The sequence below is a fragment of the Lissotriton helveticus genome, chromosome 3_1, assembly GCF_964261635.1.
Source record: "Lissotriton helveticus chromosome 3_1, aLisHel1.1, whole genome shotgun sequence".
Classification (NCBI taxonomy): domain Eukaryota; kingdom Metazoa; phylum Chordata; class Amphibia; order Caudata; family Salamandridae; genus Lissotriton; species Lissotriton helveticus.
In genome coordinates, this window is record NC_136061.1 from 419,606,496 (window position 1) to 419,626,046 (window position 19,551).

Consider the following 19,551-nt stretch of genomic DNA (forward strand, 5'->3'; position numbering starts at 1 on the left):
CCTGGGGGCTATTATCAGAGTGTGCGCTGGCAGCTTGTTCGTTCACGTTTTTATTCCTCAAGGGGCATGCCGGAGCTGTCACTTCTAAACCAATCAAGAGGGCTACTTCTTATTTCTTCCCTCCCCACCCAGGTTTCAGAACGAGGCGAGACACTCAAGCTACTCGCAGTTGAACACGGAAATGAGAAGGGCTGTCAGCGGATAGGTTACACATCTGTGGTTTACGTTTGCTATGAGAGCGGCCATCTTTAAGAGCATACCTTTTTAATAAGATGGTATTAATAGGGTACTGCCGTAATTATTTGAAGTGCGTGTGTAGGCTCATACCTCATCTGTTTGTAATAACTGTCTTACAGAGAAATAACCATCCGTTAATTTTGGCGAAAAAAAGAAAATTAGGAAACTTTTGAAAATATAAAAATACTCAGAGGAACCAAAAACTCTATTTTTGAGTAAATTACGTCTTTGATACTCCTTCATTAAACTGTTTCGACAATAACGTTCCTCTAAAAAGTGGCTTTTTTGAGCTTTTAGTGAGGCTCATCATCATGACGTATGTGTCCTCTTGAAAAGTGCCTACTTGTTTTAAAAATCTAGGAATTTCGGAACTCTGGGGGTATTCTTTTTTCACTCAATTCGTGACGGGTACATTATCAACAAACACAATAAATACAGACATGTCAATCAAACCTGATAATACTATGGTTGCACTAGCACATGTAACAGTTTGAATAAAAAAAACTTGTCATTTTATGGTTATTTTGTGAAGTTGTTTGCGAAACATTAGTCTCGTATCAAGCATAAATCCCTTCCCTTTTTAAAGTGGCAGGTTGACACGGCTGTCCCCTAAGCCTAAGTGGCTATACCGTCCCCGGGCAGCGCTGTCAGCCGCAGGGAGTTGGCCGAGCGTGTCCAGGAATGTAGTCGGGGAGGAGTAGGCTGGTGCGTGCACGGCGCTAGCCTTTCCATAGCCAGCTGGTGCTGGGTTACGCGCACGCGTCCCCGCTCCTCCTAACCCAGCCCCATCGCCAAGCCAGGAGGAGCAGGCAGCGGGAGTCCCGCAGCGGAGCTTCTGCGACCTGAGCCCCCGGCACACAGCTGTGTAGAGGGGTGAGTACAACTCTACAGTAGTGGTTGTAGGGCGGGGGTTCGGTTGGGACCCAAAGGAGGAAATGAGAGGATGCTGGGGAACAGTCAGACCCACCCTTCATCCCAGGGGACCTGGGACTTGACGCGCTTCACCGTCCGCGACGTGTCAGAAAAGAGAAAACAAACCGTGACCCTGGTCCATAATCTCTCGTGTGCCCCTGACAAGAAGAACAACAACACTAAGCTCCCCGTGCCGAACTCAAATACTCCTATCTTGTGTGCTCACCTCAAATACCTAACCTTCTTCCAGCGCGTGCCTGCCTCTTTTGCCTACTTTCTGTCCAGCCCTCAGACCCTGCACCTAGCCGAGCCCTTTCACTCTGTGTCCATCACCTGTTGCTTTACCCAACTTGTCTTCTGTACCATCCCTACCAAGCACACTCATCCTATCCAGTTCATTGCGCATTTCCTCCAGCAAACTGATTTGTCATTGCTTTATTTAAGTTGTTCATTTTTTAAAGTTTCTGTAGTTATGTTATTCTTATAGCCGCTCCTATAAGTAGAAGTTACATAACGTTCTGTATTTATGTATATGTACGTGAGCGGCATAAAGAGCACGCGAATAAGTACATATGTCATGTTATCATCTGTCATTCTCTGCTAGCCCTACACTAGCCGTAAGAACACACGTCTATTTGTAGTTTCTATAACTCGCTGTAATCACGTGATATAAAAAGAATCGCAGCGTTAGTATCATAATATTAGTACTTTTGGCAACATTTACAGTAGTTTGAAACTCGCATTCCGAAGAGTTTTTCCGTATTACAGAGTATTATGGGGAGCTTAGTTGCACAAGAGGCGGGGTCTAGAAGCAAGTGCAGCCATTAGATCTGCTATTATTTAAATGCCTAGGACACAGGAGGTTTGGATCGGGGCAATAGGCATGCTGTTAAAACATCAACATTGTTTTGGGAATCAAACTACGGAGCGTATCTCCATATTTATCCTCGGTTAACTTCTTTGTATTGTTCATTCGACTGACCTCCCCTGCTGTAGCCTATCCTTTGTCTTACTAATGATGAAATCATGGCATTTGTGACCCCCTCCCATACTAGCGTACGACTCGTGAACCTTTCATTATTGGCATGTGGGACCCACACTTGTCCTACCACCAGATAGGCTGATCTGCCTTTCAGTCTGAATGCGAATGTGGTTTGTTGAGTTTTATCTTTAATAGTAAGTCACCACTCAATCGTAGTTCTTTTAAAAGCCATGTAGTATTTTGTTCGGAATGATGGGATTGAAAGAGTAGTCGGATCCAGCGGCTTGTGAGTTTTTAAATGTGTATTTCCTATTGCGATCCTCCTCTTTTAGTGTTACCAGATATTGTTGGTGCGGTTATTACTATTTTGAAGCGACCTATATTTTGACATTTAACCTTCGCTCTCCAGCATAGGAAAGGGCAGTTGTAAACGGCAGAGCTCATGACCAGTTGAGACATTCTTTACCTGTTCGTAGACTGTGAATGTGTGGCAGAAAGCTTAGGTATTTGTGCGGGTAGTGTCACAAGATGTACAGTGACTGCCGTCCACGCAGCGCATGCCTTCAAGAAGGTTATGACATGTTTTTTTTTTTAATCGCCTTGGAGCTTCCTTCTCAGTGCCATCCTTCATGGACCCACTGTGGCCCGTGGGGGAATTCCCTCATAACTTCAAAAATGTCATTATGTGTATTATACAGAGGTTGCCTTTTGTGTGTGGCTTTTTTTTTATAGATCTAGCTTGACCATGCAGATCTCAGGAACCAGTTATTTCAACTATACATATTGCGGGCGTTGGCTCTCCCCAGAGGGGTGTTAGTCTCCCCCTCATGCTATTGGCTACTTTGTAGTATTCCACCTTCCAGCAACTGCTTCCATTATAATACACCAGGGATTATTTTAAATTCGAAAAGTACCGAAGCATAACACTGTTTGTCACATTCAGTTCTTTATCTACTGTGTGCACAATATGCAGGAAGTAATCCTTTCTGTTCGTTTTTCCATGCCCTGGCAAAACCAGTAGGGCAGGCTTCACTGTAGTAAACAGAATTTTTGCATGCAATATGCGTATAAAACATTTGTGAATGCCTGTGTTTATATGTACTGCTACAAAAAAGCCAGAATTATTGTTTCTGGCAGTGTTTGTTTCTCTCTTGGCACAGCGGCAGGTGGTGCGATAAGTGACCAAATCTTAAAGGTATATGGATATTTTAAGTCAACCATAATGTTTTAATCATTTAGTTCCATTCTATGCCTGCTTGAACAGTGCTTTGTGTTATGCTGGAGTTTGTAGCCTACTGTGCATTTTTTAGCACACCTTCAAAAGACCCATGGAATAAGTATATTTGGAAATTTGCCACAGGAACAGTAGATGGACTCAAGTTGTGATGCCTCTTTTAAAATGTTTATAAGAAGAGTGGGGTTGTGTCCTTCACTGTGTCCGGGTAGGACAACGTCTCAATAATTAAAAATAAGGGACCCGGTCACTGTTAAATTCTGCCACTTTATTTTGAGCAGAATCTCACCCTAAGGTAATTAATCCTTGGGTGATGTATATACTTTTTTATGTCCAATACAAGTTACATCACTTTGTAAATTTGAATAAAACAGTCTGAGGTTTTACTCGTTGCCGTACAAAAACATGAATTTACACATATACTATACACACGTTTTACAATACACAAAACAATTGAATTACATTTATCTGTTGAACAATACATTTACCAAAAAACATTTTTACCAGGCTTCTAGGTTGTACCCTACCAACTAATTGTAATACCAGACCTGTGTTATCCTAATAGTCTAATTTAGGACTGGTCACGCAAAGGCATAGAACTTAGTAAATATTATTTCATCTGTTACATTCAAGAACTTTCTTTTAAAATGTTAGCACCGATAGCTAGTATCATAAAGATGTGTTGTAATTTCATAATTTTGTCTTAATGCTGTCTGTTGATATTGGCGTTAAAAAGATTGCCCAAATCAATTTTTGTACTCTGTTATTTCTAACATTATTTAAATAAATCTGAACTTATTCAGAGATTGGACCAAGTTTATTATGCCATTTTAATTTATTAAGTGTTTTACATTATGCTGTATGTAAAATGTGTAAGGGTGTTGTGGGGGGGGCATGAGGAATTGAATGTGATATATTCTCAGATACCTAATCTCTCCAAAACCACTGCGGCTTGCCTGATATTTTAATCCCCCCATAACATGAGAAATTTCGGAGTAAAGACTTATCAATACTTTAATACAATTTGTTATGTTGTTTGATTGCAATGTACACTCTGTTGTCTCACTCACCTCAGTCATCTACGAAAACTTCAAGTCCCAACCCCTGCTGCCGACAGCATCAACCTGCTCACACCTTCAAACACTAACCCACTGGTACCCACTCACAACTCAAGCTACAATCTCCATCAAGAACACCGTCCACTTAGGAGCCCCCATGACCCATGTCTCCACCACATCTTTAACCTCGGAAGCAAAATGATTGGTGACAAACTCAAGAAAGTCCTGAACATCTCCATCACCTCGTCCTCCTTCCCTGAGGACTGGAAACATGCTGAAGTGAAGTGAAACTGCTGACCCAGCAGAACTGAATAACTACTGGCCCTTTTCCCTGCTCTCCTTCGCAGTGAAGGTTCTCGAAAAGGCCATTAATCAGCAAATCACCGAACACATGGAACACATAACCTCTTGGACCCCTCTCAATCCGGATTCCATGCCAACCACAGCACCGAAACAGTCCTGATTGCAGCCACCCACGACTACAGGACCCTTCTCAGCCACAACAAAACGGCAGTCCTCATCCTACGGGACCGGTCAGCTGTCTTCGACACTGTCTCTCGCCACATCCTGATCAACAAACTCCACCCCAACAGAATCCAAGGAAATGCCCTCAAATGGATCTCCTCATACCTCACTGGAAGAACTAGAGAATCCATCTCCCAGCGTACAGCTCGGAAACCAAGAAGATCATCTGCAGCATCCCTCAAGGATTGTCAAAGGGACCCACATCACACCACACCTCAAGAAACTACATTGCCCCACCACCACGGTTCGGAAGAGATGTCAGTCCAAGATGTTGACCCACGCATACAAGGCCCTGCACGACAAATGACCAGCATACATCATCAAACACATGGCCTTCCACAGACTGACCAGACACCTGCAATCCACCCCCTCTTCATTGCAGACACCCCCTGGATCTACCTTGGAAACTGCATAGGGCGCTCTTTCTCACAGCTGGAGTCCAAGACTTGGAATGGCCTCCCCCTGCATCTCATCGCTCCATGAATTCAGGAGGGAACTCAAGACCTGGCTGTTTGAATGAACAGATCACTACACAGCAGCTTACACTCTCTAGTACCTTGAAACCCTCACAGGTGATTTGTCGTGCTCTACAAATCCTTCATTGATAGACTACGTGTTGGTTAATGTAATGTGTTGGTGTGCCTTGTGGCCTCTGAGCAGTTTGGGTAGCACAACATAGTCCTACCCACGGTGTTTTCTTGGGGTGAAAATAAGTTCATTAAAACCACCTCTTTATGAAGGATTTTTTCTGAAACCCTTGTTTATCAAAATATGCATGAAAATATGCAGTCCCGGTTTGACTTCACACTGCATTGTCAAGAGTCTCATGGGAAGACTATGATATTATTCATAAGAGTATTTGTTTTATTCAGACGTTTTACACAATGTAATTGTGGTGTCATTTCTATTTCCTCTAGATAAATCATCAGATGTAGATCCTGAGATTTCCACCACGACTGGGTTCCTTGTGTGAAAATAACATTTTCTATTGGATAAAGTTTTCGTATCGTTGGGAGATGATAAGCAATTTCAGTTCCTTGCGTGGTTGAGTGTTCTGTGGCTGAAAACCTGAATGATTTTTCTACTCAACTTATCTAGTCCCAGTCTGCTTTGGGGGCGTTTCTGCTCCACCCTAAATGGTTCCCTTGGGACAGGATTGTGTATTGAGAGGGGGAGGTCAGTCTGTGTTCGTCCTCTGCTTGACTGGGGAGATTTTCGGAAGACTTTATCATAAACCAACCAAAGAAGCCTGAAGACAACAAAATGAAGACCCCTGGATCTTAAGGAAAATTTATGAGAAAAGGGCGTGGTGGAGATATGGCGTCCAGCGAGAGGCTCTATGAACTCTGGATGCTTTATTGTGCCAAGGTAAGTGTTACCATTTTTGATATCCTGAAGGATTGTTGATTTCCTTTTAGATTTTTTTCATACATATTGTTTCATGGAACCTTGTTTTGGGCAAGGACGTCAAATTAGCCCAAAATCACCAATTGATGTGATGATGTTTCTGTACTTCTTTGATAGTGTTATTATTTTGTTGCTTAGCTGAAAAGTTTCTTGACGTATTTCTGTGCACAGTTAGTTGTTCTGATGACTTTCAGTGTAAAAAACGACCTACTACACATTGCGTGTCTGTTACACTTTGTTGACCTCGAGGTTGGCAGATTGTCTTTTATTTATTCACAGAGATCGGTGACTGCTTCTGATGGTTGTATTTTACTCAATTGAAGCCTCCTGATTGTTTTTGTTAATCTGCTGTACTCCCAAAGCAGCTCGAAGCAAATGCTTAATTAGATAACTAAACAGTGCTGCTTTCATAAAATAAAAGGTGTTTCTGGTGGCAATACACTTATCATAACATTTTGAGAAATGTACCCCATGGTGTGGTTTTCTGCATGCAGTGCCGTACAAATATTTCATTGTTAATTCATAAAAGCTCCTTGATGGGAATGTGAATTTGGATTTGTTTGTCGTTGCCTGCTCTATAGAATATTTGTTCTAGTCCATACTTAGTCCTCTCTGTAGAATACAGTAGATTGATACTTTCCCCTCTCAGCACAGGTGTGCCAAATCACGTGCCATGGACCATACAACCTTGGATAGAGAATTATTGTATTTATTTGTTGGTTCTGGTGAGGATTTTAGGACAGTTTTGGAATGCCATTTAAGTGATAGCACTGAGGCTAGCCAAGCTTAGGATATATATCAAACTCTTTTACTAAATGCATTTTTGAATACACAGGTGAAGTTGGAACTTTGATTCTGTTTGACAGTTGTATTCTATTAGCTTCCCTACATATGTGCTGTTCAGCAGTGGTGGTGATGCAGGTATTGATAGTTTTTTAATGTTCTTGATGCATTGATAAAAGTTAGCTTTTATCACTTTATAATGTATACTGTTTGCTTCTTGAACTCCCGCTTAACACACTGCCTTACTTTCGTTCTTGGCCTGCCTCTCAGTTTGCTACTTCTCTACCTGAGACGATGTTCTGCATTTACAGTGTTAGAATGTCAGTTTGTTTAGGGAGAGAGTACTCCAATTGCAGTGGTGGCTGAATATTGTGCTACCTAGATCCTGGTAGGGCATCATTTGCACCACGATGCTTAAAAAGGGAACTGCCCAAATATATACAGGAGTCCGTGAGTCTTTACACACACCCCATTTTGCAAGTAAGTAGCAGAGGCTCCATAATTGAGTATCATCAAAGCCAAAACTCCGAGGTTGCAAAATATTACCAGCACACTTGCTTCATTAGCGAGATGGGCGTAACAAAAGTACATCACATACATTTCAGACATGTCACTCGGCTCATGCGAAAAACCTTAATGGCAGACTCCGATTTCTAATAAAACTGCCGAAAATTAACATTGAGAGCCCATAGGCGTGCTGCAGTGCAGAAACCCCTATAACTAACTAAGCAGGATCAGTAGGTGCATGAACAAGAACTATGCCTTTTAATGTTATTTTTATCTTGTCACATTTACTGTACGTTTCAAGACAGAGAGAAAATGTCAGGCTATGTCTTCTAACACATGGCTGCTTATTCTTGTAACATGGTGATTGGTGCTTGCTTTCTCTGGCGGCAGATGTAGATAAAAAGATTGTGAGAGGATTTTGCTAAGTGAACTAAGGGTACAGGGAATGTGAAAGGAAAGGCTGTAGAATGTCATTTTTGTGTAACACAACAATTCTATATCTGTAAAATAACTGTGCAGATATTTCAGAATATATCAGCTGATGGGAAAGCACAAAACACGTTTTGGAATTCGAAGTGCACAGGAAACATATTTTAATAGAGTGAAAACATTTCAAGATACTTTACTTGGTGATGTGCAAATTGTAAATATTTGCTAAAAATGGATTTCTACATTTTATCATTTGTACGCTACATCGTTTTATCAGTAAAACTGCATGTCAGTGCAAATGGTGAGGCAAATTAAATGGAAAATGTGGCTTCTGTAAATGATAGCGCGTTACCACACCATGCTTTAGTAATATATTTGCGACCTTATGCTCCAAAACGCACCACAGCTACATACTATATCGATGCCACTCTCCTGCCGAATTCACATGCTCATCATTTGAGATGGTGTGTGTGTATATATGTATAATATATATATATATATATATATATATATATATATATATATATATATATATATATATATATATATCCACACACAAGTTTGGCGTGCTTAAGCCGCTTGGGCGGCGGGCTCACGACGGGGTTCGCCGACCCCCTCCAATTATACACACTTCAGGCCTGAAATCCTTTGCAGGAAAAACCAGAGTCGAAGCCCAATTGTCACGGTGCAGCATCAGTGTTTAATCAGCCGAGAAAACAAATACGCCCGACGCGTTTCGAGATCAGCCGATCTCTTGGTCACGGGTGGAGCTTGCCGGCACCATCAATCATTTAAAGGTACATTGCATACTAGTCACGTGATCATAGACATAGAGAAAGTAAAATACACTCTGTGTTTCCAATTCATAAATGAACAAATATATACAAGAGCGGAATTCAAAAATAAGCAAGTTGTCATTCATAGTCTGGCAAGATACGGTACAAAATTAAACGGGGTCCACAAACAAATTAATGCGTGTAAACGATGTCAGGCAAGTTGCCAAACCCAATTCATGTGCTAGTGCCACCATTGTATTAGTTACATACAATGGAGGAAATATTCATAACCAACAATGCTGCCCCAGTGGGTATGTCGTAAAAGTCCTTTGTCCCATGGAATGACTTCATATATAGCCCTAGTGGGCATAATCCTTCTGAGTTCCGTGAATCCTGAAAAAAAAAGGGGGAAACACAACTGTATGTAACAAATCTTATTGAACTGATACGTGTACAGTTAAAACCAATTAAAACCTGAATTTCAAATGCCCAGGAAGCAACATCACATATATACATCCAAAATTAATAATTAAACTGAAACCTAAGTCTGTAGGTGAATGGCTAGTTCTTCTCCCAAATTATGTCCAACAGGCTGCATGGTATTGCATTGTATAGTGTCCCTGCAAGAAGTTTTATATAGGGTGTACTACCAAACAAGCGAAACTCAGAATTCTAGAACACCAGAGAGCGATTAGGAATGTCAACCAACAATACCCCGTAGCAAGACATTTTGCAGAAAAACACAACAAAAATCCTAATCTGATGAAATTTTATGTGTTGGACAGTGTTGAGACAAATGAGAGGGGCGGCAACAGATGGTTGGAACTGAGAAAGTTGGAGTCAAGATATATCATAATGTACAATACCATGCAGCCTGTTGGACATAATTTGGGAGAAGAACTAGCCATTCACCTACAGACTTAGGTTTCAGTTTAATTATTAATTTTGGATGTATATATGTGATGTTGCTTCCTGGGCATTTGAAATTCAGGTTTTAATTGGTTTTAACTGTACACGTATCAGTTCAATAAGATTTGTTACATACAGTTGTGTTTCCCCCCTTTTTTTTTCAGGATTCACGGAACTCAGAAGGATTATGCCCACTAGGGCTATATATGAAGTCATTCCATGGGACAAAGGACTTTTACGACATACCCACTGGGGCAGCATTGTTGGTTATGAATATTTCCTCCATTGTATGTAACTAATACAATGGTGGCACTAGCACATGAATTGGGTTTGGCAACTTGCCTGACATCGTTTACACGCATTAATTTGTTTGTGGACCCCGTTTAATTTTGTACCGTATCTTGCCAGACTATGAATGACAACTTGCTTATTTTTGAATTCCGCTCTTGTATATATTTGTTCATTTATGAATTGGAAACACAGAGTGTATTTTACTTTCTCTATGTCTATGATCACGTGACTAGTATGCAATGTACCTTTAAATGATTGATGGTGCCGGCAAGCTCCACCCGTGACCAAGAGATCGGCTGATCTCGAAACGCGTCGGGCGTATTTGTTTTCTCGGCTGATTAAACACTGATGCTGCACCGTGACAATTGGGCTTCGACTCTGGTTTTTCCTGCAAAGGATTTCAGGCCTGAAGTGTGTATAATATATATCTATATATATATATATATATATATATATATAATGTGTGTGTGTGTGTGTGTGTATATATATATATATATATATATATATATATATATATATATATATATATATATATATATATATATATATATATATGTATGTGTGTTTGTTCACCGGGTGACACTTAGATTTTTCACAATCCCGACACCTTCAGTGATGTAACATTGATGCCAGCACTCCCACTCTGAAAATTGTTGCAGCACCAATGTTTAGAAGTCTCAAAATCGTTTAGCTGGTCTGATCCTGTGATTAGACGCAGCTGGTGGGTATGCGATGTGATTGCATGTAATTTAGACCACACAGGCATACTGTTGTTAAAGTGCCTTGACCATAATTGAGTCGTCCTACTATGAAATTAGTGAAAACGGCTTCTTGGCAATTTACCTATTTCCGCACACGAGAGAGAGGAGATTGTACATGGAGATTGAAGGTTAATAATGCCTCAAAATATGTAGCAAAGAAAGATTAAAAACACTTCTCCTGAAATGTGCTCTTATGTACAATCTCTGTTTGCATATTAAATGTTCTACTCTTGTGGAAGGCTGTATTATGTTTTCTACAACAATACTTCTGTTTCTCGCCAGACGTGTAGTCAAACGTACAGCTGCCACAATTATACTTATTACCAAAAAGGCAGTTGGCTAGGGATAACCAGGCAGTCAAGAAATACATGTACAGAATCCGAAAAAAGTAGAAAAGCAGAGGAAATTTAGCTTTAAGAGCCGCAATCTCATGTATATAACCACCAAAATAGATATCTAGTATAAGATGTGTGCTCACCATCACAAGTTATTGAAACCGTCCGCAAGATATCTCCTGGGCAACTATACAAGCTTCTTCAGGGAATGGCCTGGATTAATGCCCTGGTACCAACCACAGTTGTTGCAGGGAAATAAGGCTTACCAGTTCCCTGCATTGTTTCTTTGGATTGTGCATGATTTTTTGTAATTAGAAGCAGCTTGGTGGTAGATTACATCAGTGAAAAAACGGGATTTTTTGTTTAAAAGGGGGGGCTCACGTAAAATAATGTTGTCCTCTTCTACAGTGTGTCTATGACATCATGTGACCTGACTAACATCAGTGATAATGGGAGTTTCCGTTTTCTCCACTGACATACGGCCTTCAAATGAAATATTTATACGTTATCCAGAAGGCGTTGTGGTTGATGAAACCTGCTTGTCTGACTCTCAATCTGGTTTCTGGCAGAAAAGTTCCTCCAACACATAAATACACCCCATGCTGCTAGGGTGCCTCGGGCTCAATAGCTTGCCTTACCTGCTGGTCCATTAGCTTCACTGCCAGCGGCTTCTGAAAAACAGTCCCATCAACCTGACTAGGATCCTGAGACATACTGGCACTTAACAAAATGATAAATACTTTTTGACAAGTCATGTGCTTCCCCCTGAAGTTACCCCACCCAGCACTTGTGACATGCTGCTGGTGACACCTTTCATGCCAGATCCAAGAGCCCGACTTTTGTGGCTATCATTGTAACTGTTGAAAAGTAAATCTTCCTATTTCATCTACACTTTGTTTTTATGCAGACCGATAAAACCAGTAGCAACTCAGAGCTTTTTTATAAAGTACATATAAGTGCTTTAAAAGTTCTATATTTGTCTTTTCATCCCATCTAGTATACACAGCAGAAAACAAATGTGTTCTTATGTGCTCTCCAGGGACTTAGTCTATGTTGTACTATTTACATAGTGCACCTTCTGTCATTGATGTGGATGTCCCATTTCAAAACTGTTAACTTTCGGGCATTTCCATACTTTATAGAATAAGAAGCCTCAGCTTCACCAAACCCCATTTACTACTGCATTTAGCCAATTTCATTCCGTCCATTGATATTCATCCTCGCCACCAAAGAGTATTTGAAGCAATCATGAACATCCTCTGTAAATTGAAGGGTAATTAGCTTGAGCCTTTTGGGGTCTAGTAAAAAGGTACTGCCGTTATATGGGTGAGTAGTTGCAATATCATATTTCAGTTTACGATATAGTTGAGTCCAGTCTTAAATTATCACCATCCACCTTTGTGATCCGCACCTCGAAGGTTTGAATCCCAACCTTTCGTCCTTCAGAGATCCATAAAATGAGTGCCATTTTCAAGTGGTTGATGCCTAACAGTTTAGAGCGGTCGACTTTGAAGCTGGGGAACCGGGTTTGAGTCTAGGCAGCAACACTCAACATTGTGTGATTCTGGGCAAATCACTGAGTCTCCCTGTGCCTAACAAAAACATGAATGTGCCCATCTGTAATGCAACTGGTGCTCATATAAAACGCTTTTATACCTTCGGTCGAGTTTGCACTATGGATAATTGGGGTCGAGTTTACGCTATGGATAATTGTATGTATGAAAAAATTCCTGGAAAACTCTAATGATAAAAGCACTATATATATATTTGATTATAATAGCATTTCTGTTATGTTCTGAGGTGGATGGTTTTGCATGAAGGAATAACTATAATGCCATAGTTGCCATAGAGCATGGTTTGCTTGCCATAGATACCGGAATATATCCAGCCGATTTCTCAAAGCTTTCTACCTTGGTTAGGTTAGTCTTTCTCCAATGAGGTCATATTCTTTGTCTGTGACTTTTTTTTTTTTGCAGAGTTTTATATAGCGCGAACTAGACCCGAACCGAATCAGGTATCAGAGCGCTTTACATAGCACCAGTTACGAGACTCGAACCCAGATCCCCAGGTCCGAGGTCGAGCGCCCTAGCCGTTAGGCATGGTGGTTATCTTTTTGGATTGTCTACTACTTTCCTTTCCTGCTGAGATGGTTCACTGTATTCCTTCTGCAGCCATTAAATAAAAGTGTCACCCTCTGTGATGCTGTTTGCCTCTGCTTGTCAGTGTGCAGTGTAGTGCAGACCGCAGGAAATCAATGCGTTGGACAGGCTCCAGAGCATTAAAGATACCAAATGAACCTCTTGCTTTTGGAGCATGGCCTCTGCTTTTCCATTGTCTCAGGATACCTTTCTGAAGTGTGCACAGTTCTCAACACCTTTGCTGAGTTTTCTGACAGTATTTTCTTCAGTGCACTTTTTTTTTTTGTTTAAAATATTTTATTGAACAAAAGCAGAGGAAGTAATCACCATAGGTGAGTTTTATATAATTTCAAATATTTTCTTTTATACTACTATGTCCAACGCACTGATGTTACCATTTACTTTTGTAGGTGAACAACACACCAAGTAACATGGAGGAATAGTTGTGTATATCCTTTATGGTTTTTCACTTCTCTTTCACTTATAAGTTGTGTGTGTCAATTCAAATGTATTATACTCTGCAGTCGCAAGATTTATTTAGAACAGAGGCCCTGAAGAAAGCCTTAGGAGTTTATTCCCGTTTGGCAGAAACATGTCGGCCCCCCAGCAGCTATTTGTTTGAACTGCTATAATTGCGCTGTTCTTGGTTTTAATCTGAAAGACCCTGGCAGCTATTAAAGTTTACTTCGCTGCTTTTTTCTATTCATTTTATTTTCACTCATTTCTTTTTGCAATGCACTAGTTCCCATTTTATGATCAAACACATGGTCTTCAAGCAACTTTGGAGGGATATCCCTCATGGAGGGTTTGGATTGTGTCTCAAAGATCTAGAGACTTACCATTCCTACCATCGGATGACCAAATGATAATATTGATCATTTACAAGACTTTGATGGGAATCCATCTTTAAAATTTGGGATACACCTACAGTTGCTGGTGACTATGTGCGTTGGCGTAAGCACTCTTTGCTAATAGTTTACAAGTATTCTTCCTTTGCTACCTAGTACTGGGCACTGTTTTTTTTTCACTTGTTAGAACATATTAAGTTCTTCTTAGACTCCCAGGTTTTTTCAGTCAATTGAGAAGCCCAATAGTAAAGTCGAATATTGGGCAAGGCAATACCACCATCGTACCACCCCTGTGTAAGCGAGGGAAGAGCAATGCGGGGAGAGCCGCCGTCCCATAGAAGGAGGCGGAGGTCTCCTTCAAGCGTGTTAAAATAAGAGTCGGCAATGGGAAATGGGCAATTCTGCAAGGCATACAAAAACGAGGGAGTGCAAGCATTTTGAAGTGGGCTGCTCTGCCCGGGAGAGACAGAGGGAGTGATCTCCAATGAGATATGTCGTTATGGAGTCTTTGAAGTGGGCCTTTTAGGTTACTGTCATAGAATATTTTTTGGTCTGCAGTGACAAAGATGCCGAGGTACTTGAATCCGTCAAGGGCCACCTCGACCGAGTATCCCCTCAGGAGAGGAGGAAGCGGGCCGTGTAGTACGTAGAGTACCGATTTGGACCAGTTGATGGAGAAGCCCGAGTATTTGCCAAAATTGGTGATGACGTGTAGTAGACTGTTGAGAGAGGATTTAGGGGAGGAGACGTAGACGAAGATGTCGTCCGCGTAAAGTGAGATCTTGTCAATTGTGTCGTCAGTCCACCGGAGGCCACGGATAGAATTGTAGTCCTAACCCAATGAGCCAGAGGTTCTAGGGTAAGTGCGAACAATAATGGGGGCAGAGGACACCCCTGCCTAGTACCTCTGTGTAGGGGAAATCGCCTAGATGTATGTCCATTGACATAAACCTGACCCCAGAGATCAGTATAGAGCAGTCGGATCCACTGAATGAATTTGGGACCAAAACCATAGCGGAGTAGGACCTCGGAAAGGTATGACCATTCTATAGAATCAAAGGCAAGTGTAGCGTCAAGGGAGAGGATAGCTGCATCCTCTCGGAGATATGGTATTCTACTCATAACGTTGTGTACCCTTCGGAGGTTAAGCGCTGTGTTGCTGCCCGGTAGGAATCCCGACTGATCCTCATGGATCAAGGTGGGGAGGACTGTCATGAGTCTGGTAGCGAGGAGTTTCACCAGAATTTTCACCTCGGAGTTAATGAGGGAGATCGGTCTATAGGATCCGCACTCATTAGCCGGTTTATTAGGTTTATGAATAACTACTATTGATGCCAACCGTTGGTCCAGTGGTAGGCATCCGGCATCTCGAACATTGCTTTGAGGTGCGGGAGGATCTCACCCACCATGCCCGTCAGGAACTCGATAGGGACACCGTTGGGGCCCATAGCTTTACCTGACTGTATGGCAAACAAGGCATTGCCAACCTCCTCTGTTGTGAGGTCTACCTCTAATTTCTGTGCGTCAGCCTCGGAAAGAGTGGGTAGTCTCATCTCAGCCAGGAGTAGTTTGGACTCCTCGGCACTATAGTGTGCTCTGGCTGTGTATACTCCCTCTAGGTGGGCAGCGAAAACCTCCGCTATTTCTCCAGGGTCTGTAATGAGGGAATGATCTGGTCCGGTCAACTCTGGGATCCATCGAGAGCCTTGCTCGCGTTTTTCGAGCCACACCAGCAGTTTACCTGCCCTGTCCCCCAATTCATACACACGGTGGCGAGTCTTCAAGAGTTTGGCCTGTGCTTTCTCCAGGGCTAGCACTTTATATTCCAGTTGTTTCGCGTGGAGGCGAGTTGCCGTCTCGTCTGAGGGGTTCGCGTTGTGGGTTGATTCTAGATGGATTAGGTCCGTCTCAACCTGGATTAGGTGTTCACTCTGTTTGTGTATATAACCAGTTTTAAGAGCTAATGCCTTACCCTTGAGTACTGCCTTATAGGCCTCCCAGATAGTTATAGCCGACTTCACGGATCCGACATTTTCCGCAAAGTAATAGTCCGTGTGTTTTAGCAGGCAGTCTCTTTTGTCAGGGATTTTTAGGAGCCAAGGGGTTATAATTATGGGGCCACGGGATCTCTGGCGGTGGTATGTAAATTCCACAATGAGTGGGGAATGATCTGAGATTCCCCTGGGGAGCCCCTTAAGGTGGCGGAAAAGCTCTATATCAGTTGCGGGGGAGAACAGATAATCTATGCGAGAGCTACTATTGTGGGCATTTGAATAGTGTGTGAAGTAAGAAGTGGATGGGTGAGACAAACGCCATAAATCTGCAAGCCCCATCGCCTGTGTGAAATCTAATAGATCAGAGCCCTGTCTGTGCGACGCACGCTGGGGGTGTCGATCTTGGGTATCGTTCGTTGTCATATTGAAGTCACCCCCAATAAGTAGGGGTCCTTGTGGGAGATCCAGTATTATGCGCTGCAGGGCCTGCAGCGCATCTGTACCTAAGGTTGGGGGAATGTAGACTGAGATAACATTCAACAGTTTACCCTCCCAGATGGCCTCTAGTACAGCGAAATGACCAAGTGGGTCAGCCCATGTCTTCATACATGTTAGTGCAACAGTTTTACAAATAAGAATTCCGGTCCCCCTGGAACCGGAGGTAAAGCCTGCATGTACGAGCAGTTTGTAACCTCCCCGGTGTAGTGCTTGACACGTGTTACCCATCAAGTGTGTTTCCTGGAGGAGAACCAGGTCCGGAGCGTGACGTTTGAGATATTGCATGACTATCCCTCTTTTTAATCTACTGCCCAGGCCATTGACATTCCATGTCATGAGGGAGAGAGACGTAGTCAGTGGGGGTGTCATGGTGGTTCAAAGAATGGAAGGCATGTACGGATTATAGGTCTGTGGGGCACAGAGTGTGTCCTGTGGCTATTAGCGGACCTGATGTGGTCTATGGCGGAATTCAGGAGAGACCTGGTGTACCCTAACGTTGAGTACGGGATACCTTGTGAGGGCACATAGCGCTGTGTAGCAAGCTTCATACCTGAAAAACCTCTGCAGCGTGGAAACAGAATCAAAATTAAAAACAATATCAACATCATAGCAAACTTCCCAACTACCCACCTCCCTCTCATACCCCCCTCTGCCCTGTCCCCCTACCCCCATCGCTGCCCCCCTGCCCGCGGACTCAAAACTATCCACTCCCCAACTAGGCAGAGTGCCTGTCGCCCTCCCGAACATTAATGGAGTGTGGGGAGAGCCGTGGGTGCCCTCGCTGTAAGTTGATAGGAGTATATTGCCTAGTGCGGCTAAGAACAACATTGCATCAGTAATAACATTCACATAGTACAGAAATCAAGAAACCAATCTGGATAGCCCATAGTGGCCGGGCCTGGAAAAGGATATTTGGAGTCAAGGGGCAGGGCGCCCCCGAGTACGCTTCAGGCCGGCTCAAAGCAGGAGATCTAGTCAATACCAGATCAGGCACTGGATAGCGCCCTGCAGGAGCTACAAAGGTAGGTATATATTAGACTATACAGCCAGACCTAGGTAAAGGAGCTGTATACTTCTCCACTCTCCAGCCAGGCAGAGTGGTCGTTGCCCTCCCAAGCAGCAGCGGGCCGCTCGGAGAGCCGAGTCTTCAGTGCACTTTTAATCTGTGTTTGTGTGAGTGCATAGCTCACCTGCCATTTAGCTGCTATCACAGATGAAACATTTGTGCTGTAGGATCCCATCCCCTGAGTGAGTGCATGCTCCCCAAAAACTCCAGTCTCCGAGATGTGCACACACTACACAAATATAAAATCATTGTGCTTTGAGAGCGATACAGCCTAAAGCAAACATCCGTCTTTGAGATTGAGCTGAATTCTCAGATTGGTAGCTAAATCAGATAATCTGAGCTCTAGGGGTATTGCACGCTTCACAAAGACAGTCAGTTGCTGACATTTGGCACTATGACTAACACCGAAATTAAGGTTCTTCCTAAAACCATTTTCTTCTTCCTGTCACGTGGTAGCGAATGGATGGTTGAAAAGTGGGTGTTATCCAACTTGCAGCTATGCAGATTTCCAAACAAAGGCAAGTGGGCATTGGTTGAGAAGGGATGATCAGTGTTGATAAATAAAAGATGACTGTGCATGGAGACAAGCAGTCCTATTTGCATGCCTGCTTCCGTGCATTAGTTCAGCTCTGCCTTCGCTGTTACGCTATGGTTATCCCCTGTGTGTGATCCTGACCTTTTCAAATCTGATACTGTATTTGTCTCACTATCGTCTAATTATCCCTTAGGCCACCCCTCATGCTCATATCTTTGATTTGTTAGCCATCTACTTTTGTTTGCTCTGTTCCTTCCTCTGGGCAGTTTTTAATCTTTAAATTACATGTAGTACTTATCTGCCTTGGTCTCCAGACTCACTTCCTTTCTGATCCCTGTGGTAGACCTTCAAAAAGATGAGCAAGAAGATTGATAGAAATTGGGGCAGCACTTGTCTGGTATGAGCAAAGACTCATGGGATCACCAGTTAACTGGGCTAGAAAGGCCATGTCAAAATAATGAGAAATTGGTATTTAGAAAAGGTCATTGACAATGCCAAAAAAACAATTGACAAACCCAAAAATAAGGCTGGTAGCCAATGCCAAACATATTGACTTTGTCCCCGTTTATTATAAGAGTGCTGCCAGTGTCCTGTACCATATCCCTTTTTTTAGTTATGCCTTCAGTAGTGTAGGAGTCACTCCTCTTTTATGTAGAACTCTGCAATGGTCTGCTTTGTGCACATTGCAGTGGCACTGGCATGTTCCAGCTAGTGCAAGCTCTGGGATTTCTGCCACGGATTAACTCCAAATGTTTATAAAAGCCTTTTCTCTCACTCCCCAAACATGTGTATTTTATTCTACACAGAGTTTTACTGTTAACTACATATACATCCGTTGGAAAGCCTAGAGATGAGTACTTTCCTTTAATGACATCAGATGAGGGTGGGGTGAGTTGGTGTGGTCAAGCAAGTGCACCAAGCTGTATTTTCACAGAGACTTCATTTATGGTTGAAAGCTATGCTCAAATACAAGATTTAATGGCCTAATTCCGTAAATCTGTTGGTATAGCGGAGCACTTTACTCCCGCCGTTTTGAGAGTCGTCTGCCTTCCAAATTAAGAGATATCAGTCGGCCCTGCGAACACCTCTCAACATTAGAGGAAACTGCCGTCACAGTGGATCCTGTCAATGTATTAAACACTTGATGGATGTACCGTCAAAATGATGGTACTGTCCGTTAAACTTTTAACATGTTTTTGTATTTTCAAATACAAAACCCCCCAAAAAGATTTTAAAAATACAAACACTAATGACCCTCCAACCATTGGAGTGAAAAATGGCCATTCGACTCCCCATTTTAAATTAGGTGGACAGTTGAATTGCTAA

General features: G+C 42.4%; 1 protein-coding gene across 2 annotated transcripts in view; it reads left to right on the forward strand.

Moving 5' to 3' along the window:
* The first annotated feature begins 967 nt into the window (after window positions 1–967).
* NBEAL1 (neurobeachin like 1) overlaps window positions 968–19,551 on the forward strand; it is a 1,045,477-nt gene continuing 1,026,893 nt past the window's right edge. For both annotated transcript variants that reach the window (XM_078680248.1, XM_078680249.1), the window contains exons 1-2: window positions 968–1,110; window positions 5,866–6,316. In XM_078680248.1, coding sequence (XP_078536374.1) covers window positions 6,242–6,316 — 75 coding nt within the window. In that variant the 5' untranslated portion in view covers window positions 968–1,110; window positions 5,866–6,241. The remainder of the gene's footprint in view (window positions 1,111–5,865; window positions 6,317–19,551) is intronic.